Raw genomic sequence first — 27,027 nt, 5'->3', positions numbered from 1 at the left:
CGCCAAAGGGTGCCAATTTCAGTTCCTAGGCCCTTGGAATCATGTGGTTGGTGCTGCAACCCAAGAGAAACAACACCAGGCCGTGTGCACAGCTCGTGAAGTGCATGACGCACCAGCCTGCCTGCACCGTATCTCCGACCCCCGCCGATGCCTGCAAGTTATCGATCTCTCCGACACCAGTGCTTGCACCGACGCCGATCTCGGCCAGCACCTGCATTCCAAAGTCACGGAGCCGCTACCCGACATGGTGACTCCCCGTAGTCATTGACACCACACAACTGAACAGAACCAATGCCTCGCCACTGCCACCGCCTCACCTCCCTGCTATCCCGGAATCAACACCTCACCTCCTCGCAGACTCGATGCCTCGCCTCCGCTGTGACAGTAAGGAGCCAGCCTTGTCTTGGCCATCAACGCCTCACCTCCATGACGCCAAACACCATCTTTTGACTCCGTTTTCCAAGGTTCTGTTGCTTGGGGGTCCATGTGACTCCGTAGTTGGATCGCATACCTCATGGTTGACGCCATACTTTGGATTTTTGCCTGTCACAATAGTCCCAGTTGGGGCTATATGTTTCTATGAGTGGTATTTATGCAGTAATCCTTTTAAAAGTCATATTTTGAATTGTGTTTGTTGGATTTTTGTCATTTTGGTCTTGCTTGGTTTAGATAAAGATGCTTTCTTTTGCTAAACTGGTGTGGTGTCCATTTGTAGTGTTTTCACTGTGTTACTGTGTGTCTGGGTGCAAATACTTCACACATTACCTTTGGAATAAGCATGTGTAATCGTGCCAAGCTACCAAGGGAGTGAGCAGGGGGTTATCTGAAGTGTGTAACTTCCTTATCCTGAGTAGAAGCAAGGGTCCCTACTTGGACAAAGAGAATACCTCTGCCAACTAGAGACCCCCATTTCTAACAGTCCAGTACACCTGCCACTATTTCAGTGGAACAAATCATTACTGCAACGAGCAAAGATAGTCACATGTTGATACTAAAAGACATTATTGCACATCAATCCTGGAAACAGCACAGTTAACCTCTCACGCGTGGCAGCGAAGTTCAAAAATGTGCAAGATGAAGTGTCAATTATTGAAGAAGGTATTGCCTTACCAGATTTAAGAATTGTCATAGTGGAAAGTCTTCAACAACAAGCAATTGAAGTGGCTCATGAAGGACATCGTGGAAGTGTTGCTACTTAACGAGCTGACCGAGACTTCATTTGGTTTCCCCATCTTGATGAGAGAGTTGAAAGAGAGTTGAAGGGCTGTCATTAATGCAATTTTTCTCTCCCAAAATCACTCAACATACCTTGAACATGTCAGATTTCCCAAAACATGTATCTGTGAGAATCACTGTTAATTTCTTTGATCCTCTTGACAGTGAACATCACCTGATGGTGGTTATTGATGAATACTCCCGTTTTCCATTAGTAGAAGATCTCTCATCGACCATTTCAGAAACAGTCATCGAGAGGTTAGATGGCATTTTTGCAACATGTATTGTTCCTTCAATTCTGAAGTTGAATCCACCGTTCAACAGTTGACAAATCAGAGACTTTCTTAATCATCTCAATGTGAAGCAACCGAAAAGCACACCTCTTTAACCACAAGCAAATAGCACTTTGGATATTTCTGTTGGGGCATTTTCGTTGAACAGGGTTGTTTACAAAAGAGAACATATAAGAAATTAGTAGATGTCTCCATTAAGTAAATGGGCCTCAGTATCTTCAGTAGATCAAGACAATCGCAGAAACAGTAGAGACACTGAAAAATTCTGTCTGCAGATACAGTAGTCACATGGTCCTTCTGCCAAATGCTGCATAAGGAAGTGTATATGGGCGCACATTTAGGAATGGATTGACAAACTGATGAAACTGTACACAAAGGCAAACCTCTGCTTCGTGCCAAGGCTTTACCACCTCAGAACCAGGAAAAAGGTTCGGTCAATCTCTAATATTGTCTATAAAAAGGACTGGCTTTCATGTCTACCTTGATCATCACTCCAGAACACATAAGTGCATCTTTTGAATGTGAGGAGTTGTCCCTTATTAAATGGAGAACATGACTATAACTACCACTACCCTTTGGTTTTCAACTCACCTTCCACTCTGCAGATCTTTGGCTTCTAATTTCTGAATTCCAGAGGCATCTGCTTAAGATGCTGCACTGACTTTGTCTTCAGCTCAGTCTCTACTTTCACAAGCTGAAGACTGGATAGTTGTGGTCCTAGAAAGACCGCCAAAACAGACTCTTTGGTCGAAGGTGGCCTTTGGACAGATGGTGCCCCAGGCTAAACGAAATTTGGCACCCCCTCCACCAGTCATTTATGTGTTGGAAAAATGGGAGAGGTTGGGGGAGGTAAGGGGGATAAGAGGAAGGAAGGCATGACAAGAAAAGCAGGCAAAATGTGGCCAGTATTTAAAACACTTGTCTTTGCAACCAGGTCAGAAGGAGGGTGCTATAGTGAGCTCCTGTGCCCCTCTGAAGGTCAGTGCCATGGGTGTGGGCTCAGCTCGCCTGTCTCGTGGTCACCATCCTTCACTTATGACCCTGTGACAGCAAGATCTCCATCAGTCCCCGGGCAGCAAAAGCTCTAGCAACGTCACTGAATGGACAGCATGTAGCCTGATCTTATTGGCTGAGCTGTTTGCACACACATTTATAACTAATAGTGTAGGAATAGATCACTGATACAAGCAAGCAGCGGTGCAGCTCCTAGACGTGATGAATGGAAAGCATAGCACCGCCGCTATCCCAACTACCTTAGGCCTATGGCAAACAGAGAGCCACTATTCATTAGGGGAAACCTTAAGATTTAATTTACCTTACTGAAATAAGACTACTGGTTTTTAAATGGGCATCACTGCGATGTTGATTCAGCCCATTATACTTAAGGCATGGCTTTTAGTAATCGCCCTGTATTTTAATAATGCACTTTGATAATACATTCTTATTAGTACTTCTCAGGGGGGAATTACATTTTGTTTTTAGCAAGGGGTTCCTAATAGCACCATTGCACTTTATTACCGAGAGTTCTTAGTGTGTTGTATGTCACAAAACTGACATTGTTTCCTGTCCGAATATCAGTGGAATGGAGGCCTTGAACTGGAATGAATTGCACCTGAATACATACACGTTAGTGCTTTTTAAAGATATATTTAACACTGTTTTCCTTATAAGGCAATTTTATTATTATTAGATTATCTTTTTTGATAAGCAAATTTTAATGATTTTAAAAAACACACGAACATCAGCCAATACACGGAAATCCCAAGTATGAGTTCATTCGCACAAGCACTGTACCCCCCAATCACATTCCCCATAAAAGTACATAGACGGAATTTGGAACCATGTTAAGCAGGACTCTCCACATTCCCCAACCACTTCCCCCACACTCTGCGGTATTTCTTAACGCACCCCTTAGCTTTATAAAGGGCTGTCTCTTGGGTCGCGCACCAGTCCACCCCTCTTCGCCACCTCTCCAGGGTGGGTGGGTCAGGGATTATCCAGACCACCACAATGTCCCACTTGGCCACCATCACAGCTGTGTTGAAAAACAAATTATCATTCTTGGACCCATCCAGCCCATCAGTGATCCCCAGCAAGGAGTGACGTGGGTCATGAGGAACCTCCTATCCCAATACCTCCGTTAGCTCCACTTCAATGGATCCCCAGAACTGTCCTAAGCGGGGGCACAACCAAACCATATGGCCGGGGCGTGGTTACATCTTGCACATGACGCATCCGGGCGCAAACCCGTTCTGTACAGGAGCAGTGGTGTGAGGTACGCAGCATGTAAATAGTAGAGCTGAACCAGCTTGAGTTTGGTGGAGACAGTGACTATTCTGGGGGCCATGAGGGCATCACACCAGTCCACCTCGTCAAGGGGGCCTACCCATTCCACCCATTGATCCCTCAACTTGTCTAGGGATGTGGGAGTGTTGTTAATGAGGGTGCTGTAAATGCGGGAACCCCACCCCAAGTCTCCCAGCATCGTTTGGGCCTCAGTGGGGCTGTATTCAGGGAGCTTTGTGTCGTCCGTAATATCCATGTGGAGGGCATGTCTCAGTTGCAAGTATTTATAAAACTGAGATGAGTGTAGGGAGTAGCGAGTTCGTAGCTCTTGGAAGGACAGCATTTGGCCCCTTGCCCATACGTCCCTTAGCTGGGAGATGCCAATAAGGTCCCAGGTTCTGAATCCCGCAGTCCACTAACCTTTCAAGCCAAGCCCCTTGCCAGAGGTGAGTACATTGGGTTAACTTCCCCGTCCATCCTGTGTGACTGACTGATGCCTGCCAGGCCAACAACACAGAACGCGTCACATCCGGCAGTCTGGTCGGAATAGGCCCCCCCATACATCATGGCCTGGATGTCCGTGAGCCCCAGTTCGCTCAGTTCAAACCTGTAGGATGGATCCGACCAGCCCCCATTGAACTAGTCATGGATGACCAATAGACCAATAGACGCACCACCAGGAAATACAGATACAAGTGTCATCCCCATGCCGCCATCGTAAGAGGGAATCTGGTAAGTCGACAGAGCCACGTGTGCCCGTACTCCGCTCCAGAATAACTTGGTGATGAGACTGTCCAGTTCCATGATCCACGCCCTGGAAAAACAGAAGGGGGTATTCTGAAGGACGTAAAGGAACCTGGGGAGGATCATCATTTTAAACAGGGCCACCCTCACCAGGGGGTTCAGAGGCAGCGTTTTCCATTTAAGGAGGTCCTCCTTGGCCTTCTTAACAACTTGAGAAGAAGGGCGATCCAAATCCCCAGATATTTAAAGGACTGCCTCCGGAGTGGTATGGTAGACTGCCAATCAAAGCACTCTCTAGAAAGAAGTAGGGGGACCAGTACTGACTTCCCGGGGTTTAGCCACAGCCCCGATGCCTGCTTGAATGCATGCAGGATCCAGAGGCAGTGTGGCCTGGAGAAGTCTGGATCAGACAGGAAGACAAGGACGTCGTCCACGTACAATGCGATCTTGTCCCATACATGGAGACGCTCCTCCGCATGCACCAGGGATGTCAAGGGCTCCATCGCCAGGGCAAATAGCAACGGGGAGAGGGGACATCCCTGCCTAGTGCAGTGTTTCGCACTCGCCGCCCGGGCGGCAGATGGAGGCCCCGTTGTGTCAAGGGCCGGGGCTAAGACTGCATTGAAGTCTCCTGCAATGACCATGCTGCCTGAGGGCACATTGTGTAGCAGGGCAGCGGCGGGCACGAGCATGGATGGGGGAGGCATACACCGACATTAGAGTGAGGGGGATACCAGCCAACAATCCACAAACTGTCACAGATGAGCCTTGAGGGTCATGTACTACTTGGGAGAGGACAAAGGGCAGTCCACACTCCGGGGAGGATGGCAACCCTTCGTGAGCCCGTGGAGAAGCCCGACTGCCATACCCTATCATAGCCATAGCGAGCTAAGAAGGGGCAGCAGTTACCTAGGAGGTGCATTTCTTAAAGCATCAGGACATCAATATGGAGCCGCTGCGCGTACAGTAAGACTGCAGTGTGTTTGTGCCGGTTCAGCAGGCCATTGACATTCCACGATAACACATGGAGAGACGCCATAGGGGAAGCATTATCTGTCATGGTAGGCATTTCTAGGACGACGCGGAGCATGTGGCTTTGGGTATACAAACGTGCTTGAGAGCCCGCGGAGGTGTGCGCGATCGTGGATTACAGGGGGACACCCATCCTTCCCTCTGGCAACATGTGTCATTCCGTGGTAGCTGAAACCAAAACCTACAAACAACAGAGCAACATACATGGAAAAACAATCCCCCCCGCCACACCCTACACTTCAGGAACAGAAGCATCTGTCGACCCCTCAATAAACAACACCCAGTGCACAAAGCGAACAACCAAACTAAAACGCCTGGCAAAAGGGAAGCATGGAGGACCCCACCTCGTGAGTGGATGCATGTTTACAAGGACCATACGAAAGTTAGGAACAGATCTGAGACAGAGTGCCGTCTCCGGCTGCGGAGCAAGGCCCGGTCGGGCAGAGACCGGCTCAAGCAGAGTCTCTCAACAGCATCGAGCAACAGGAGAGGTCCGTATCTGGAAGGTCAAACGCTGAGGGCCGGGGAGCAGCACCTCCGCCGTCCAGATGAACCGGAGCGCCTCCCAGTCGACGCTCCCTCCTCGACATGGAGTGGCTGTTGTGTGTGACCCGGCGAGGAGTCCAAGCGGGCCCGCCTAGGGGAACGGTTATGTGGAGGCTGAAAAGCGGAGGGAGCGGAGCGGCCGAGCCCTCCCCCGCATCACTCCGCCCGGGTCACAACCCGCAGCTCGCAGTGGAGGAGTCGTTGTTGCTTGCTGGCTTCAGACAGGATGATGTCTCGGTCCTTGAAGTTAAAAACCCGCATTATGATCGGACGGGCAGGAGCACCCGGCATTGGCTTGGGTGCCAGGGACCGGTGGGCCCGCTCGATCGCAAACCAAGGGGATAGGGACCCCTCGGGGATCCAAGACCTCAGCCACCTCTCCAGGAACTCCACTGTACGACCCGGTTCCGTTCTCTCCAAAAAGCCCACCAGGCGGAGGTTTTTGTGTCTGGACCTGTTTTCCGCGTCCTCTGCCCAGCTGTGCAACTCCTGAGTATGGGACTGAAGATGGGCCACCTGCCCCTTAAGTTGCTGCACATCATCTTCCACAGGGGAGATCCTGGATTCAGTTTCTTTAATCCGGGCGTTCGCGTTGCGAAGGTCTTGCCTGATGAAAGTCACATCCACTCTTACTTCTGCGATGTTGCCCTCCACCGAGGTCTGGGACGTGTGGATGGCCTGGAGGATGGTGGCCAGTTCAGCGGACGGAGGAGCCTCTGCCCAGCCACCTCCCCAGTAGCCCTCCCCTCCAGAGTGGTGAAGTGTTCCATTTTGGTCTGGGTGGCAGGGACCTTCTTTGACCTGTCTGATCTACCCATTTCTGGTCCCCAGGGAGGAATGGGATCTCAAGGACCCCCGGCCAGATCCCACTCTGGACCACACACTGCATCCGCAGGAATAGCAGCAACTCAGGGACTGATGTGGCAAGTGACCATGAAAGCACAATAATGGGCAGCGCCGGGCCTGGGGAGGAGAGGCCCAGCCGGGTCAGTTCACCTGGGACGCAGGTCATAGGGGGTGCACCCAGAGTGGGGGAAAGGGGGAGGAGATGGGGTGGCAGAAAGGAAGCCGTGCTAACCAGAGCCCCACACACCTGCCTGCCGCCCGACCGATGGCCAAATCCTCCACCCAAACCCAGATGCCACGGCACCCTCCTTTCCTCCAGTCCCAGGAGCTCGCCGTTCGCCGCCCACCTCCCACCGACCGCCAGCAGAGCCTGCCGCAGCAGCACAGACCTCGGGCTCAAGACGCGTGCAGGTCTCCCCCATTCAAGCTCCGCGGGCTCTCCACCTCCAAGAGTGTTGCTTGAGTCAAGGGAGTGGCGAGGGAGGGAAGCCCTGCTCCTAGCAGGCCACCCAGGGGCACCGGTGATGACCCTCCGTGAAGGATCACAATCCCACAAGATCCCACGGCAGGCGGAGGCCTGCAACGCTGGCAAAGTCTGCCCAGGTCCAGGAGGGGGGGGGGGGGGGCGGGCAGCGAAGGAGCACCTCCTTAGCAGATCACACAGCGAGTGGCCGCCGGTCACTCCGTCAGGAATCAGCTCCGCCCGACTCAAGCTGCCTCTATGACACAATGGGGCCCGTGGCACCAAGTACGATCAGTCCAAGCACCGACAGGCATCAGCCCAACAAGTCCACCGCTGTGATGCAATGGGGGCCCACGGTGCCAAGGTTTGCAGTCCAGGCCCTGGGGGTTCAATCACTGTACTCCGGAAAGTCCAGCAGCTGTGGCGCGCTGGGGCCCCGCAGCACCAATGTCCTCAGTCCGGGACATCGGGGCCCACCGTTGCCACAAAAGCAAACCTTCAGCAGAGGCCCTCAGCGCCGGGCACCAGTCCAGCCCACAGGGCAGCAACAGCGATCTTCACCCCCAGCGGGGTGCACCGCAAGCGCCAGCCCCCTGCGGCCACCAAGCCAGGCTCCGGCTACAGGAGCAACAAGGAGAGCTCCGACGTCCCCAGGCACACCACGCAGGCCCACCCAGGACCCCGATGGCAGGCACAAGGGCCCCTGTCGAGCCGAGCCACAGCAGGCAGAGATGGGCCCACCACGGTATAGCGGCAAGCCCCGGCCAGGAGCACCTCGAACCGCCAGGTGCCGTAGGTATGTAGATTTTGCCGCCAGACTGAAGGCCGATTTCACCGCCCTCTCACGACGGGCGGACACCAGCTCTCAATGTGCCTTGGTCTGACTGGGGGGGGAACCAGACAAAGACCGCAAAAACGGGGGATGCCAGCTACATCAGGGACCCCACCGTGAAGACGAACACGGACAGTCCAGGCCCTACACGGCAGAGGCCGCCATTTTATAGATGCCACGCGGCAGGCCAGGGGGACTGGGACCGCTCACACCACTCCAAGACGCCACCAACTTCCCAAGCGGAGCTCTGACGGCCCCCCAGCAGCAATGCTCACAATGCCAGTTGTCAGGGAATCCCCCGATGTTCACGGATGGCCGAGCGGATGACGGAGGGGTCCGGAGCACATCTAAGGTGCAACCGCCATCTTGACGTTCGTATTATTAGTGTATCTTATTGCATACGTTTGCATGGTTGTTATGGTTTTTATTGACTAAACAATAAAGTTTAAAATTACGATACATTTACAAGGGAGGGATGGTGGAAGTTACTGACTGTAAGGCTGCAGGGAACCAGGGATGGTTAACAATAGATTATTTGTGTGATTGCTAGGTACTGGGATGTGGTTATGTGTCAAAGGACAGAAGCAGAAGAGAAGTCCCTTCAAGCGGTGCCAGAAGTGGTGGGGTTACATAGCAACACTATATTGTTAGAAAGGGAGGGTCTATAGCGCTTTTCCAAAGGGGAGGATTTATTTATTGGTAGTTTGTATTGCACGAACCAGACCCACATGCAGGGCTTTAATTCGGATGAAAAAAGTGGGGGGCGGACTCTGAAAGGGTAGTGACCTGTATTAGGTCGTGGCTTAAACAAGTAAACTAAAAATACCATGGAGTGCCACCCTACCCACACTTTGCAGAGAATTACAAGTGTGACTGGTACACGTTATCTTAGATCTGTTCACTCTACAGAGAGTCCAAGGATTGGATGTGCATGCACTCTGAACACCTTTTTGAACCGATGATAGGCATTGAGAGTAACCCACACTGCCTACTTCACCAACTCAAAATATGCACTATAGAAGAGTAAAATACTGCCTAAAGACATACCGTCACACAACATCCTGGCCATAGCTAAAACTCTTAGGGAATGTAATATTAAATAAAGCATGCGAAATACAAATAGAAACGTTTTGGATTACCTTAACTTTTTTTACACTTAATACTCAGAAATTGATCAGTGTTTTTGCCTGTAAAGTTTCAGGTCCTGATAGGGACCCGTTTCAGTAGTACGTTTTTAAATACTACCCGGTCTGGGAGCCGAACAAACCCGGCCCACTTGAGATGTCATCAGTGATGTCATGAGTGATGTCACTGACCATGTCATGAGTGATGTAATATGTGACGTCATCAGCAGTGCATTGCGGGCACGCAAGTTATAGTTAGCTGAACTAAGTATAACGGGGGAATTTCAATGGTTTTGTATGAGCGAACTGTCCAGCTAACTATAACATGTGTGAAACCTATGGTTTTTCCAGTGAATTTCTAAGGTTTTTTAAGTGCTAATTCCTAACTATACCGTGTTTGAAACCTATGTTTTTTTCAGTGAATTTCTAAGGTTTTTTAAATGCTAATTCCTAACTATAACTTGGCTGAAACCTATGGTTTTTATCGGTGAATTTCAAAGGTTTTGTAAATGATCATTTTTAAATGTATTAATTTTTATATTTTTTTATACTGATTTACTACATTGTTTTAAAGTATTTATGTTTAGATATTTTATTTTTTAAATTACATTGCATATTTTTAATATAAATTGAAAAAAAATGTTTTTAAAAATATTGAAATTGTAATATTTATTTATTTATTTTATTTTATATTTTTTTTATTTATATATATTTTATATAGCAGGTAATGATATCCTATGGAAGGAAATTCAAGTTACTGGTAGGTACGGTTAAAATTACTTTTCAGGAACAGTAGTGAGCTAAAAGATGCAGCACTGAGGTCTCTCCTGATAACAGGTGAGTAAATCGGAATTCGTAGTTCGACTGATTTTAGAGAACATTTTTAAAGTTCCAAAAATCCACATTCAGAAGAATTTCCAAGTGAAACCAGTCAATGTTGGCCTACGGAAGGACATTTAAGTTACTGTAAATATGGTTAGAATTACTTTTCAGGATCAGTAGTGGGCTGAAAGATAAGATGCAGCACTGAGGACTCTCCTGATAACAGGTGAGTAAATCGGAATTCGTAGTTCGGCTGATTTTAGAGGAATTTTTTAAAGTTCCAAAAATCCACACTTAGAAGATTTTCCAAGTGAAAGCAGTCAATGTTAGCCTATAGAATGAAATTCAAGTTACTGTAAGTATGATTAGAATTACTTTTCAGGATCAATAGTGGGCTGAAAGATGCAGCACTGAGGTCTCTCCTGATAACAGGTGAGTAAATCGGAATTCGTAGTTCGGCTGATTTTAGATGAATATTTGTACGTTTCAAAAATAGGCATTAGAAACTTTTCTGGTGACAACCACAAAATAGATTCCTATGGAAGGATATACAAGTTACTGGTAAGTACGCTTAGATTTACTTTTCAGTGTCCGTTACTGGGCTCAAAGATGCAACACTGACGTCTCTCGTGATAACAGGTGATTAAATCTGAATTCGTAGTTCGGCTGATTTTAGAGGATTATTTTGCTCAATAGTGAAGGAAAGGGGCGGGGCCTGAGGTGACATGTGTGCAAACACGCCCTGTGGCACGTTTTAGGTTGGGAAATTAATTCCTCTTCAATCCTGAGGTCCCCTGTGAGCCAACTAGCCCACCAGGTACCTCCAGTATGCGCCAGGGAGCTGCGTTGCAGAGAGGTGTTCAGAGGGCACGCCCCCTTTTTACAACACTCTGGAACGCAGCTCCTTGGCACTTACTGGAGGTACCTGTTGGGCTAGTTGGCCCCTAGGGGTCCTCTGGATTGAAGAGGAATTAATTCCTCAACTTAAAACGTGCCACAGGGCATGTTTGCACACATATCACCTCAAGCCCTGCCCCCTACCTTCACCACTGTGCAAACGCGCCCCGTAGCATGTTCTAAGTTGGGGGATTAAGTCCCCTTGCATACTGGGGGTCCCTGGGGGCCAACTAGCCCACCAGGAACCTCCAGTATGCGCCAGGGGGCTGCGTTGCAGAGAGGTGTAAAAAGGGGCATGGCCTCATTACACCCCTCTGCAGCACAGCCCCCTGGCGCGTTTGCAGAGGGGCAACTGATTCCCCTTGCATACTGCGGGTCCCTGGGGGCCAACTAGCCCACTAGGAACCTCGAGTATGCTCTATGCCCTATGGAAACTAGGTCCTAACTATAACTACCTACTGGCGACCGCCAGTAGGAGATATATATATATATATATATATATATATATATATATATATATATATATATATTCACTGAAAAAACCATAGGTTATAGACCATATATAGTTAGGAATTTGCATTTACAAAACCTTGAAAATTCACTGAAAAAACCATAGGTTATAGACCATATATAGTTAGGGATTAGCATTTACAAAACCTTATTTTATTCGCACAAAACCATTGAAATTCCATATATAGTTAGTTGCACTAACTTTATATCGCGGACCCGCAATCCACTGCTAATGATGTCACATATTACATCATTCATGACATGGTCAGTGACATCACTGATGACATCTCAAATGACATCACTGATGACATCACTGACTCCCGTTACACTGCCGGTTAGCTGCCCGGTTAGCTGCCCGGTTCGCGTACCAAGACGCGTCTCTACGGCGAAAAAAATTGGAATTTTTTTTTTTTTTTTGGGCCCCGCATGGCTCTATAATATCCCCCTCATCAATCCTAGGGGGTCAGAAGGGGTCTACCTTGCCCCCTTTCCTTCATTTCCCCCTTTGTTTTGGCCTCCTCTTGTCTCTCGATCCTACCGAGAGACAAGATGGCGGCCGCTCCGGACTGTTTACAATGTTGACAGCCAATCAGCTACTCCTCAGACTCCCGTTACACTGCCGGTTAGCTTCCCGGTTAGTTGCCCGGTTAGCTGCCCGGTTCGCGTACCAAGACGCGTCTCTACAGCGAAAAAATCGGAATTTTTTTTTTTTTTTGGGCCCCGCGTGGCTCTATAATATCCCCCTCATCAATCCTAGGGGGTCAGAAGGGGTCTACCTTGCCCCCTTTCCTTCATTTCCCCCTTTGTTTTGGCCTCCTCTTGTCTCTCGATCCTACCGAGAGACAAGATGGCGGCCGCTCCGGACTGTTTAGAATGTTGACAGACACCAGAGAGCCAATCAGCTTCGCATCGCAAAGTTCCGTTACGCGAAAAGTACGCGAACCGGAGCGCTGCCCGGAGCGCTGTTACAGATATATATCTTTTTTTGAACGTTAATTTCTCAAAATCCACTGGAGCACATATATTGAGACCTAGCAAAGGCGCATCGGGCTAACAGTCCCTACAATTTTGCCAAGTTTCGTGCAAATCCATTCAGCCGTTCGAGCTAAAAGTGAGGCCAACCGCCCTATGGAAAAATGAATGGGAAAAATGCGTTTTGGGACCCCCCTTTTTTCTCGGCCCCCCCCAAATTTTCAATGGCTGCTCAGAAACAAAATGTGCCATTTTCCTGAAAATTTCAGCCAATTCCGTCCACAAACGCCAAAGTTATTAGACATAGAATTTTCAAAAGTTCCATAGAGAAAAAATCCTAACTATATATACCTACTGGCTATCGCCAGTAGGTTATATATATATATATATATATATATATATATATATATATATATATATATATATATATATATATAGTAGTTTCCCTCAAAACATCCAGTAAACAACGATAGAAGAATAGCGGACCCAAAAAGTTCTTCGTGCTAGAAATATTTATTTTGAAACACCCTGCATCACTGCCATGACGTGTTTCGGTCCCACCTGTACCTTGATCACATATATATATATATAAAATTATAAATCCTTACGATATAACGCACACTCAGAAGTCACGGGTTGCTGTTATAAGAAAATAAACTTGTTTTGCAGCAGCCTGTGACTTCTGAGTGTGCATTATATCGTAAGGATTTATAATTATGGAAAATTTGACCGGCTTGGGTTTTGACGGTAAACGCACCACCTGACTTGGGAGCGGATTCCGGAAGAACCCTTTGTTGCTTGAATTTATATATATATATATATATATATATATATATATATATATATATATATATATATATATATATATATATATATATATATATATATATATATATATATATATATATATATATATATATATATATATGTGTGTGTGTGTGTGTGTGACTTTGGCCTAACCAATCAGGATGACCACGGAAGGCGGAGCGACTGGAGGTATTTAGATCAACTGTTGCAAGTTTGGGGTGAGAGTTGGCATTTGATAAAGGCAAATGACGAAACACGTCATGCCTATGCTCAAGAAATAAAGCCCCCTCCCACATACCCCATGGTGTCCCTCCGGTCTTTTCAACGAAAGGATCTCTATGTGCCATATGATTCGTGCAAGTTCTGGGCTCGCATTGGAGAAGACCCGTCCCAGCAATGGGAAAGAGCCATCCGAGCAGCTTCGGCACTTTCTTTGTTCTTCACAGCAGTGAAAGGCTCTGACCCACCACACCCGCCCTTGGTATCTGGCCGCTGCAGACAGCAGTTTGTGACTTCGCAAAGGAATCCGCATCACTGCATTCGAGTTTTCCAGGCCACCGTCAGGAGCAGAATTGTGTGGTTTGAGGCGTTTTAGGGACAGGGAATTTTGTCTTAATTACCTTGACTGCTGCAGTCCTAAACAATGCCTTTATATAACCTGATTGTCACGGACTACACCGTTGTTGGGCGAAACAAAACTACCTTGCATGTAGTGGGAGAGCATGCTGGGATCTGTAGTTTTCTACAGGGACTACAGGTCTGTATGTGACTTTGGCCTAACCAATCGGGATGACCACTGAAGGCGGAGCGACTGGAGATATTTAGATGAACTGTTGCAAGTTTGGGGTGAGAGTTGGCATTGATAAAGGCAAATGCCAAAACGCCTCATGCCTATGCTCAAGAAATAAAGCCCCCTCCCACAGTACCCTATGGTGTCCCTCCGGTCTTTCTCACGAAAGGATCTCTATGTGCCATATATATATATATATATATATACATACATATATAAAGATATATATATATATATGTGTGTGTGCGTGTGTATATATATATATATATATATATATATATATATATATATATAAGACAATCTCTGCTTACTCTCGCCTGGAGCCCAATCCTGGATACCGCAGCGCAGAAGAAGAGAGGAGACCCAAATGCAGGTGAGCAGTGTTTTTATTCAATCGGGAAGACGGCACACCTCAGCATAACGTTTCAGCCTTCACGGAGGCCTTGGTCACATGATATATATATCCTGATAGTTGTGGACCACTCTAGTGACGCTTCCTACGCTCGGGTGGTAGCGCGTCCTCCTTTTACTTACACAAAGGCTGCTCTGATGTGGGAATGGACTCTAATTGCTGCAGCCACCTTTATATTTGTTCTGTTTTATATTGGCTTTTTCCTGCTTGCTCTGTTTGTTGACTGGCACCTATGCCTTTGTTTGGTTTTAATATCTTGTTATGTTACTTACAATGTATGCTGCCCGAGGGGTTAGTGCTGTGTTTAATAAGAATGTTAAATACATAAACCAAAGGTTGTGTGTTCAGAACAAGCTAACTACGTCTAGAGGAAGGTAACTGGACACTAGGCAGATTAAGTGTGCATTGTTGAACATTTGCACACAAACGGGAAATGAGAGAAAAGCAACTGCATCATCCTGTCCCGCCCGACGGGTCCAAAAAATGGAGGGACATCTGTCTGTGGGAGCGCCAAGCGCCCTGGGACGCAGTAATTTACCAGAGTGAATAGTAATACATCACGAACTAAAACCAGATACTCTCCTTACTCGGTAATACTGCTGTTGTGTTGTGGGGCATAATTACAAGCCTTCAGCGCCACCCGAAAATCTCTTTTTCTGGCGCTTCGTTGGTGCAGTGCCATTTTCCATATTTAGAAAGTTGTGCTAAGCCACTTTGCGTGGCTTAACGCCGCCTTGTAAATATACCCCTTTCTGCTGCAGGCCTCTGCGGCAAAGGGGCGTGCAATGGGTGCTGCTGTGGGCATTACACTGCAATAGCCATTGCTTTTTGATGCTCCGTCCGAGATTTACAAGGCTGAAGCAGCGCCAGAAACTAACGCCATGGAATACCAAGTGTTAGAATGGCCCAACGAGGAGAAATTATGAACTTCTTCTCCTTTTTTGCTCTTACCATTTGTGCTGCATTACACAGAAAGTGCAAATCGCCATTATTGATTGTTTATGTGCAGGAAGCTGTCCCTTCCTGCACATAAACAATCGTCCCTGCAGCGCAGGCACCCTTGCAACATGGAGGCAGGGTGCCTGCGCTGGTGCTAGGTAGCTTTTGTTGTGCCAGCGATAAGGGAAACACACGGGTGCCCCTTATTCTTGTGAATACGGCGCATCCCTGCATTGTGAAAATGTCGGAGTGCAGCGCTGCCAAATTAGGCTTAGCACCGCGCTCTGACATTTTCTTGGGAATATGCCCCTCGGTCTCTGCCTTTTGTATGTCTTGCGTTTTCAGCCTCACTTGATCTTTCATGTGTCTTTTTTATGTCGCTTGACAACCAAATCGAAACCATAAAGCTTCCCGACTGCCTGAAAGGGATTCACTTTGTAGTATATGGTGAACAAAAATACTCACTAAGTTGCTGGGCATGTTTAGCTGGCCGGCGCGGAGTCAAAGGGACAGAGGCTAGTCGAATGACAGTATATCTGATCCTAGTTTTTGTGGACCCTCTTTACGGGGCTTCAGTGCTGTCCCGAGGTGCTGTAAATACTATTAGCTCTTCTTGTCAGCATGAAAAGACAGAAGAGACGGTGGAGTGGCCAGCCGCGGAAGATGGCTGACACCTAATCCAGGAACTCCGGGCTGGGGCCAATAACTCCCTCCTATCCCCCATCAAAGCACTCATCCGTTCTAAATCTACGAGCGGCCACCGCACGGAGGAAGTCGGCTTCACGGAGCGACTTTTTTCAGGCCAAAAAACCATACCGCTGTACAGGTCGGTGGCGGCCTGATCTGTGACTGGGCCTCGTACTATGCGAGGTCGCCTGTCTGGGCCTGGCACTGCCGGTGTGATTAGCAGGCCCCTGGTAGTGACGGAAGCAACCCTGCCGACTGCAGGCAGCTGAGGCGACTAGTGTGAGATCCACATACGATGGACACCAGAGTGCCGCCGGAGGTACTATGGTATTGAAGGCATGCAGAGCAGCTGAGTTCTGCTGAGGAAGGTGAGGCCTAATTGCGCACTGTGACCAAGAGTACATGATTGAGGCCAGGCGGCACCAGATGAGACAGAACTGGACTGTGTGGTAACACGAAAAATCGCTGCGTGCCTGCATAGACCGTAGAGGAGCTAGGCGAACGGAAATCCCAGGGGGCCCAGAAAGGCAGCGACAAGCTGTATCAGTGCACCGCAGCCCCGTTGAACCAAAAAAACAGAGACACAGAGCACACAGATTGTATGCCTGTGCAACACGCGGCCCGCCACGACACATAAGTCCCTAGTGCAGCGACTTGCAACTGGCAGCAAGAGAAGGGCACATTGGATCCTCCCACATTACGAGTGCAGAATATCCCAGCCGCCATTTTGGGAGCCGAGTGAGATCACAATGGGAAGGCCGAAAGGGAAACAAGTGGAGCAGGGACCCGTTGGGGACCCTGGTGCCAGTTCTATGACAGACTCGCCGCTATCACTGGAAGAGATCCCAGATACCCCTGCACAAACAGATCCACCCCCAGATGAACTGAACATTATATTGAAAAAAATACGAAAATCTAGGGCAATGCCGGAGCAGCAACTGGGCACACTCATAACTGATGTGAGCCTACTACGGGTTGTCCACAAAAACCTGGATGAGAAAGTCCAGAAACACTCAATGACCCTGTCTGACATCACACCATGGCGCAAACGGAAAGGGTCACACAGCTAGAGCGGCAGGTTAAAAAGCTTCAAGATAGGGCGGATGATGCAGAGGGGAGGGCACGCAGGAACAATATACGTATAGTAGGAATGCCCGAAAAAAGTGAGGGATGTGATCCAACACAATTTATAGATCAAAGGTTGCACACAGAGGTGGCGACGGGAGGATTGTCGGACATGTTTAGCGTGACGAGGGCCCACAGGGTACCCACCAGGAACTGTGCACCCCTTCTACCACGAGGCCAATGGTGGCAAAAATCCTGAATTACAAAGACAGGGACACACTCCTGCGCAAACCAAGAGAGCGGGCAACCCTCCTCTATAAAAATGCAAGGATCTCTCTGTTCCCGATTACACTGTATAGCTACAGATACAAAGGGAAAACGTCTTTGGGGTTAAAAAACACCTGCAGCAGCTGAACCTGCGATATGCATTGATATTCTCAGTCAAGCTCAAGGTTACACATGATAATGGCAGTAACCTTTTTCAGGTTACTGCTATTATCATTATCATTATCAGTAACCTTTTTCAGTGATGTTAGCGATAGTCAATTTACCAGACTTGGAGATACTGGAAGAACACAGGCAGCCTCGAAATTTGAGCCAACGCCATAGACGCAATGAGCAATGGAATACTGGAAGGTGTGATTAAGGGAAGAGAGAGCGCCTACTCTAGAACAAAAAAATAAGAGTAGGAGAGTAGCATTGCAAACTGCAGCAGCACTGAGAACAGCAAGAGAAGGCAACATACGTGATTCGTCCTCGGACGGGATGCCAGCAATGGACTCGGAGAATAGTCAACCTTTATTTCCATCTATGACACCACAAACAGCCGGGGAATTGCTGGACTGAATAAAGGCAGTGCACAGGGCAAATGGAAATGGCGTACAGTATCGGACTTACTTAAATAACAGCACGCAGAGCAAAAATGTGATGCCTATACCACGAGAACCGGAAATGGACATGAATGAACACAAGCCAAATGATCTGGAAACGGGGATTGGCCGCCTTTGGTATATGTGTAGGCACGGATGACAGTTCTATACCTAAATCACAAATTTGAGGGATGTTGGGGGAGCAAGACCACTTCTTTCCTTTCTCTTCCTTCTTTCTCACTCTCTCTCCCTTTAATTCTCTCTTCTGTTCCTTCTCTCTTTCTCCTAATCCACTGAATGTACATGTACACCACAATGCTGCCCCCAAATGCAGCACTAGAGAACTCTATCTTGAGGTAAGATTGTCCGCGACTGGCATACTTTCCCTCCAAGCAACTGCAGTAGAATGTTTAAGTTGTTGCCACTAGTGACAAATGTTTGGTCGAGCACACGTTTGAGGTTAGACAGAAGTATTGGGGTTGTTGAATGAATGGGTATATTTATAAAGCGCAACGTTCACTCCAAGGAGTATCTTGGCGCTGGGGGAAAGGATATAGAGGTCAGAGGTAACAAGCAGAGTGAGTGTCCCGAAAGAGGAAAAGCTCAGATGAGAGAGAGTCCCAATTTGTCAGGGGCAGAGAACATCCATGTTTTTAGCAGTTTTCTGAAAAAAAGTTCTGATTGTGTCAGTCTCAACTGGAGTGGCAAAGAGTTCCAGGCCTTTGTTCCTAGTACAGCAATGGTTTTACCTCTTTTGTTTTCAAACAGTAGCTGGGGGCTGCTAGGAAGTTACCTGAGGATGACCGCAGCAGGCACTGAGTGGAATAGGGGTGTATTCTAGACCTAAGACATGTCGACCCGTTGCCTTTAAGGCTTTGTAGATGATTATTAGGACTTTAAAGAGGATCCTTTTGTGAATTGGCAACCAGTGCAGGCGTTGGAGTGCTGCCACAGAGGGGGAGCCCCTAGGACGCCGGAGCACCAACCTGGCTGCGGCATTCTGGACCACCTGTAGTTTTTTCAGAACAGCCTTGTTTGCACCTGCATAAAGGCTGTTGCAATAGTCCAAACAAGACAAAACCAATGCAGCAGCTACTGTCTTCCTAGCATTCATCCGGAGTAGATCTAAGAACTTTCTCAGTATCTTTATGGTAAGAAAACACATACCTGCCACTGCGAGTGCTTGGCTGTGGAAAGATAAGGTGGGATCAAACTTAATTCCTAGGTTCCGTGCTGTGTCCGCAGTCTTAGGCGGCGGAACTGTGTTTGCTGGCCACCACTTACTAGGCGTACAGGGATTGTCCTTCCCGAACAGCATAATTTCTGTTTTCTGACTGTTACACTTCAGGTGGTTGACTTTCATTCAATTCATGACTGCCGTTAGGCAGTGGTGAAATTTCTCTTCTGCAGCGGTGGAGTTTTTGTCTAAGGTAAGATTTGGCCTGGGTGTCGTCTGCATATGTGATGGCTTCGACACCAATAGAGACAATTAAGATAAGCAATGAGGTCATGTAAAGATTAAACAACGTCAGGCTTAAGGATAAGCCCTGCGGTAGTCCTACTGATAGCTGTTTTTCTGAGGATTTGTGGCAACCAAGGGTCACTGTATTACATCTGTTTTCTAAAAAAGATGAAAACCAGGTGAGCGCCTTGTTTGTAACTCCACTTGTCTCAAGTCTGCCTCTCAGAATAGGTTTGTCTCTCAGAATGTCAGTTGTTAGGATTCAGGTAGTTAGAAGTTACAAGAGTGCACATCTGAGCACAATACTGAACCTGCCAAGAAACAGAGCAAATACGCGAGGGCATATATTAGAACGCACACAGAACACAAATGACGACAATATCATCATATAAATTCCTCACATGGAATGTGCGGCATGGGCTCTATACACAAGAGGTACCGTATCCATGCGCAGCTGATTAGATGTAAGGCACAAATAGTATTCATAGAGGAATCGCATTTAAATGCAGCTGAAGCTGGAAAAATCTGGAAAAAATGGGGGGGCCAATTGTGCAACACAACATACTCTGCTTTTGCAAGGGGTGCACCGGTGTAAATTACGGCTGGTCCCTTTCAGCCTACTGGAGCAACGAATAGATGGAGAAGGTAGATATGTGCTGTTAAAAGGAGAACTTGATGGGCAGGGGTTAGTATTGGGTAGTATAGTCGCCCCAAATTCAGAGCAAGAAGTGTTCCTGAAGAAAGTGAGTGCTGGTCTGGTGGACTGGGTACAACACCTATGGATACTGGGGGGGACTACAATGCAGTTTTAAGGATACAGCCAGATAGATCGCACCTCCCACTTAGGGAGCAATAACAGCACGACAGGCTAAGGCACTAGAAGCATGGGTACGAGGGTGGAAGTTGACAGATGTATGGTGCAGCAAAAGTGCAGAAACATGCGAGTATTCATATTATTCCCCGATGCATGCGGTGCACATGCGAATAGATCGCATCTTATGCTCCCCCGACCTACTACCAAAGGTGCTGGACACTGCGTACATAGGGAAAACGTTATCAGACCACAGTCCATTGGAGCTCACAATCCAGTGGGGTCTTGTCCCCACTCCGGTCCTGACGTGAAGATTTAACCCCCAATTACTAGAGGACGTGGCCTTTAAAGCTCAAATATCGGGTGCCATGACAAATTACTTCTCCCAAAACATAGGTACTGCCTCCTCCCCACTGATAGAGTGGGAGGTGTTCAAAGTGGTGGTGAGGGGCACATCAATTGGCGCAACAGTAGGGGCAAGACAAACAATTGTGCGAAGTCTAGCCGGTGTAGAATCCCAGCTTGGACCTCTAGAGAAGGGGGCAGTTGAATCTCAGCACAGACAAGTAACAGGAGGCATGTAAAGAGTACGTGGAACTACTTGAAAGGCTACACGTGGTGGACTATAGGACATTTGTTCAAAGAGCCCACACAGAGGCGGATAAGGCTGGCACACTATTAGCAAGAATATCATGGGATCCCCCCGGCAGTCCCAATAACTGGGATCCCTTCCCCCTGCGTGCCTTAGCAGACACTCAACTAACAATAAATTAGGCATTTCAGAAATACTATGAGCACCTGTACAGAGCCCCTGCACAGATATATACACAGGAGCTCAGCGATTTCCTCTGGGATGTGCGGCTGCCCACCTTGGAGGAAACAGACAAGGAAGCGCTGAAATTAGCAATTACAGCAGTGGAGATCTAGGGGGCAATCAGAGACCTTCTGCGAAATAAAACCCTGGGGCTGGATGGTCTTCCCACAGAATTTATGCAGCATATACAAAGGAGTTAGCACCCCGATTGGAAAAATGATATGCGGCGGCCCTGGTTGTGGGCGCATTACCCCCGACTACAAACCACGCACTGGTGGTTTCTCTGCCTAAACTTGGAAGGGATAGCACTAATATCACAGCGTATCGACCCCTATTGCTATTAAATACTGAATACAAAATACTTAGCAAACTTTTAGTGTCCAGACTACTACCATATCTCAACAAGCTGGTGCATGCAGACCAGTACGGATTTGTACCACGCAGAGTACAGCCCATAATGTGAGAAGGTTATACCAGGTGATGTGGGCCCCCCTGGACCACCCCCCGAACGCGGGTTGTCTCTCCCTGGACCTCTGGCAAGCGTTTCATACGCTGAGCTGGGAGTATATGCTGGTGGTGTTGGAGAGGTACGGTATTCCCTTGGAATACCTGAACTGGGTCAAACTATTATCTCCACCAACCCACGAGCTAGTATACATGTTGCATTTAATGGGTAATGGTAGGCACCTGACGAAATGTCTGTATACATGCATAAGGAAAACGCTGCCTTCACCATTAGCGGCTCTGCGAGCCAAATGGAATACAGATTTGGAGGAGGTACTGACAGAGAATGAGCATCCTGTTTAGCGTATCCTAAAGCGGTCTCGCGCAATGCGCGCTTCAAGTCAATACAATACATGATCACACAGCAGCATATCTCACACCACACAGGCTACATAAGATGTTCCCTGCAACTACTGCAAATTACCCTAGATGCACAGAGACGGATGCAGGCTTTGCCATATGCTATGGGCCTGGCCAGCATTAACTGAATACTGGGCGCAGATAGCGCACACACTGACTAAAGTAGTGGGTGGACGGACATGGAACACTGCTAAAAGCTGTGTGCTTGGGATCTATCCACATCCAAAGGGTTACAAAGTACAGGCGTGCGTTGCGGACTTAGCATTAATACTCGCGAAAAGACTTACAACAAGACGGTGGAAAGCAGCGAGACCACCAAAGATTGTCGCATTGAAAGAAGAGGTAGAGAAATGGAGCTTGACCGAGAGTGCGGCAATCCAAAGGGGGGAACAGCGAGGGCAATGTAAAATACCCATAGCATGGTATCCTTCGGGATCTTGTTTGCGCTATATAAAACTTTATAAATAAATAAATACATGGCCTGGGATATACTGCGGGAGTCCTTCAAGGCATGGGGCGGGAATACGCAGACAACCGTAGAGGTTGCAGCTGCTGCCACATAGATAGACATGCAAGTTAACGCACCACTAATGGGCCACATCGCTGACACTGCATTTCCCTGCACCGCAGAAATAGGAAAGAAAAGTCCAACAAGCATTATGGTCTATGTTTTAAGTGTGCACTACAGGAATGTGCTCCTTGTAAATGTTTCCTACCCACAGGTTTCAGGCTTTTCTGAAAAGTGTGCAGCTGCCCCTGGTGATGCCCAGTCAGTTAACTTCGGGGGAATGGGGGTATCAAGGATGGGTTTTTTACTATACATATTCGGAATCCTGATATAACAGCTGAGTATAGTAGAGTGGTTGCGGGCATTGACACAGTAATTGGAAGACAACTTATGAGACTGTATGATTACACCAGGATGCAAATAACTGTACTGTATGAATGTAACTGTACTCCTAGCACTGTGGTATTCATGCATATGCAATCTTGTCACAAAAATACTAAGTGTACCAGCGAAGACTAATTATAAAACTCGACTAAAATTTGTTTAAAAAAACAAAACACAGGAGACAATCCAATTCGAATTAAACAACAACCACATGAGCACCATCCTAGTCATCAAAATGTGTCTGTATGTCGGCATCATGAAGGCCTACCAGATTCAATGTGTAGGTGCTTTGTAAAGCATGCACTGATCCCATTCTTTGGTCTGAGTTCCTGATTTCAAGAAAGACTCTACATGGATCTTTATTCTGGCCTGGAGTCTTTTGCAGCCTCTTTGGACAAGGTCATCCAGAAAGTTGTGCTCATTTTCCACTCACAATGCCAAAGGCCTGTCCTGCTGCACTTCATCCTTACTTCACCTTTTTCGTACCTTGTTTTGGGCACCTCTGTCCTTTTTTACTACCTCCTCATTTGTTCCCTGGTTAGGTTGGTATGAAGTGGACTAGGTCTTCGCCAACCCTGAGAGCGTCTTGTTGTCTACTGGGACTTCAAGCCTGACACATATAAATCAAGCACCATTAAGAGAAGTATATCCTGGCGCCTTGACAAATTCTTTCAACAATTTCAAACACACCCGTAGAAGCCTCACAATGCCTGCTTTGTTGAACGTGGTTAGTTTGCAGCTCTTAATTGGCTTCCCAAAGAACATGCTGCTAATCTCCTGTTTGGCCAAGCAATGAAAGCACGTCCTGTCCACCCTATGAAGAATAGCCATTTTGAAATAAATAATGTTACACTTAATGGATGGGCGTACCACATTCCTGGTGCTACCCACCCTTATGCTGCTGTAGGACACGAGATCAGATCGCCGCAAACACAGCTTCCTTCATTTCAGAGTCACATTGCTGATTTGTCATGGAGCCTTGTAGTAAAAGGATACATCTTGGGGCCTTAGAAAATCGGGAAATAGAAAATTCCTCATCCCATAATATACTTTTGTGGAGAGAAGCTCTTTATTGACCACCCAAGCCTGGTTGTTGGTTGCACCCTCCAGTGGTAAACTTGCCACATTTGTGGCTTGAGGGAAAATCTTTCTGCCCCTCTGTTGGCTGTGCCCTGGGCGGATGGCTAGTATTGCCCAGCCCTTGAACTAGCCATGTCTTAGAGTGAAGATGTATACTTTTTAAAACAACCATCAGCTTCTATGTACTTACTGACATGTTTTTACTGCTCTATTATCAAACCGTAAATAAAGCAACTTCAAGAAGTTGTTTTCGAGATTAAAGCAGGTTTGTTGTACATTGGGTTTGAAACATTCTTCTGGGAAATTACTTTTGATGATTTAGAAACAGATTGAATGGGCAAGGGTTGTACTTTCCTTATCCTCGTAGTGCGGCACTGGTCTATTGACAAGAAAGCTGCCCTGGTGACTACGGTAGTATAGTTAAAAGGCCAGAAGAATAGGAGTTGGTGCAAGAAGCTGGTACTGAAAGTTCAAAAACTAGAGGCCTCAACTCATTATGCAAAACTGTTGGATATGATCTTTTTTAATAATCACATTAAACTGGACACTATGGCCTGCAGAGAAATCAGCTTGATCACCGTTTGATCAAAGGTGGCTCTGTGGCCCTAAGTATGTGTCAGGACGTTATCGCTGCATCCCTGTCACCAACTTACAGGAATGCCGCAATAACGTCCTGTTACTGCCTCAGAATAGAAGATGCTAGATTCAGGTCACTTCAGCTGCATAGTGTGGGTTGCCAGCGCCCAGGGCAAGACAAGTATCCTTCCACTTTTCTTTTAAAAGTTTGTGCCCCTAAGAATGCCCCTAAGAATTTTGCACCCAAGGCAACTGCCCCTGTGGCCCCGCCCACACTACGCCACTAGGTCACTCCCATCCTTTTTGACATTTGGGTCTCTGGTGGACTGAGTTCAGATTGCTCGGTCTGTCTATCAGGCATACTTAAGGAGACCAATAGTGTATAGGGATTTTGATTTGAGCTAAATTTAGTCTCTCAAGAGAAAGGTCTCAGTCTGTGAAAAGAGTAGCAAGCAGTTTCCATTTTGTGACGCAAGGACCCAGGCATTATGGGAGGAGTCAACAATCACAAGAGAACCATTGACTCTTCACTGATTAGTCCTCACACCTAAATCACAACGCAACAACTGTATAAGCTTATGATACTACAAGTCATACCATGTAGTACACATTTCATACGACATGGCAAGACAACTCAACCTCCACCCAACACCGCAACTCTTTGAGGGGTGAAGTCACTTCCTCAAGGCATTCACCTTAGAGGAAACATCCTTGGATTTGTCTTAAGCATTCAAGGCCCAGATGTATCAAAGGGTTGTACCCATTGTGTGTGTCTATGGGAAAATTATTTAGTACATGTGGGCGACGCTTCTTACACTCAATTTTGAACACACACCAAGTGTTCTTGTCCACCGCCACCAAGGTCATGTGCCTTGATGGCATAACTGAAGTGGTTGCTACACATTTGCTATTGGAGGTTCAAACATTCCTCTCTTGGGGGCCACAGAGTTGGTCCCAGAATGTGAGAAAGTGAGAAAGGACGTGGGTTTATCAGTGTTAATTGTGGAGAAAAGGACTAGGGTATTAAGACTCATTTTTTAGCTTAAACTGTTTCTTTTTAAAAAACCTTTGCACTTTGTATTGCTTTTTCAAATCACCTCCACTATGCAAGCTGAGATTTGACTTGTTTAGAAAAACTACAGGATGGGTACTTGGAGCCATCTTTTGACCTGGATGTCACAATTTGTGGGTTTTGCTGCAGATATATGATTTGTCTGCAGCTTGAAGATGCATTAAAATTAGGACCCTTTGTTGTCATGAGTGCCAAAGCGCTAGAGGGTGTGTGCATGTGTGTTTGTGGGTTTTTTGTATGTGTTTTTACTGCGACACTAGGGCTTGGGAATGGTTTTGCTATTGTTTTCAGAATGCACTGTATGTATTCCTGTGTTGGCAAGGCAAATGCACTTTGTGTATCTGAGTCTGTAGTATGCCTTCAGTTGTGGTCCTGGCTGTGTTTCAACACCCAGGAACGGTGTGTGTATGTGGGTGTGCGCTTCGGTGATGAATTGCGTGGATGTGTTTATCAGCATGTTGCTCTAGTCGCTGTGACTCTGTGGTTACTTTGAATTGACCTTGTCTTCTATGCACTGTCAAGATTGAAGCAGGTCTGCTTTTGTCCTTATGTTGGTGTTTGGTGAAGTGATTCAGTGTAGGTTTCTGATGGTCTCGGCCTTTCTTCTGTTTCATTGCTTCATCGGACCATAGGCATTTGAACATTGTAAACAGCATAAGGCAAAATGTCGCCACTTCAAAAAGATCTGAAACAAATACATAAATATTTAGTGCTATTATTCTGTATTAGCTATATTTTTAAATCACATTTAAACTCAGATTTGTTTGGGTACATTTGTCATAGCTCACACTTTTCCACTGTTGCCATCTGACTTCTAGGCGTAGATGAAATGTGTGGCCTGTTGTTTCAAAGCTGGGCCAAAATATGTATAATGTGTTACTAAATATGTGTGAAACTCACGTTTCTTCGCAGGTGAAGCTGTCCCTTGATAACCTAATGGCGATTCAGGCTGGTCTTACAGACCTGGGAAACAGCGTTGCCAGAGTGGAGCAACTTCTGAAAGAACTGAAAGAACTTGAAGCAATTGGGCAGGTCAGTCTTTTATTATATGTACCAACAAATTAGAGGGAGAGTGGCTCAAAAACATTCAATTAAATAGTCATTGTGGGCGTGATTTTGAGACATCTTTTTAATAGTCGGAACGTATTTGCCAAAGGTATTTAACTGTGTCTGGCGTACATTTGTGGATTCTACTGAAGCAAGCTATACCCTTCCATTCCGCTGCCGAGCACTATACCGGTTGTTAAAGACATTCCAATGATTTAATATAGCCTTGGAACCCCCGGAGTAGTGGCCTCTTCCAGC

At 47.0% G+C, this 27,027-nt stretch overlaps 1 protein-coding gene across 1 annotated transcript in view; it reads left to right on the top strand.

Annotated features, from left to right (window-relative positions):
- The window catches only part of LOC147683962 (guanine nucleotide exchange factor DBS-like), a 1,615,891-nt gene that overhangs the window by 664,868 nt on the left and 923,996 nt on the right, over positions 1-27,027 (top strand). The window contains exon 10 of the mRNA XM_086942584.1: positions 26,635-26,754. Coding sequence (XP_086798710.1) covers positions 26,635-26,754 — 120 coding nt within the window. The remainder of the gene's footprint in view (positions 1-26,634; positions 26,755-27,027) is intronic.

This window comes from Lissotriton vulgaris, chromosome 11 (genome assembly GCF_964263255.1).
Source record: "Lissotriton vulgaris chromosome 11, aLisVul1.2, whole genome shotgun sequence".
Lineage (NCBI taxonomy): Eukaryota > Metazoa > Chordata > Amphibia > Caudata > Salamandridae > Lissotriton > Lissotriton vulgaris.
The sequence above is the reverse complement of the archived record's forward strand: the minus strand, read 5'-3'. Positions and strand labels throughout refer to the sequence as shown.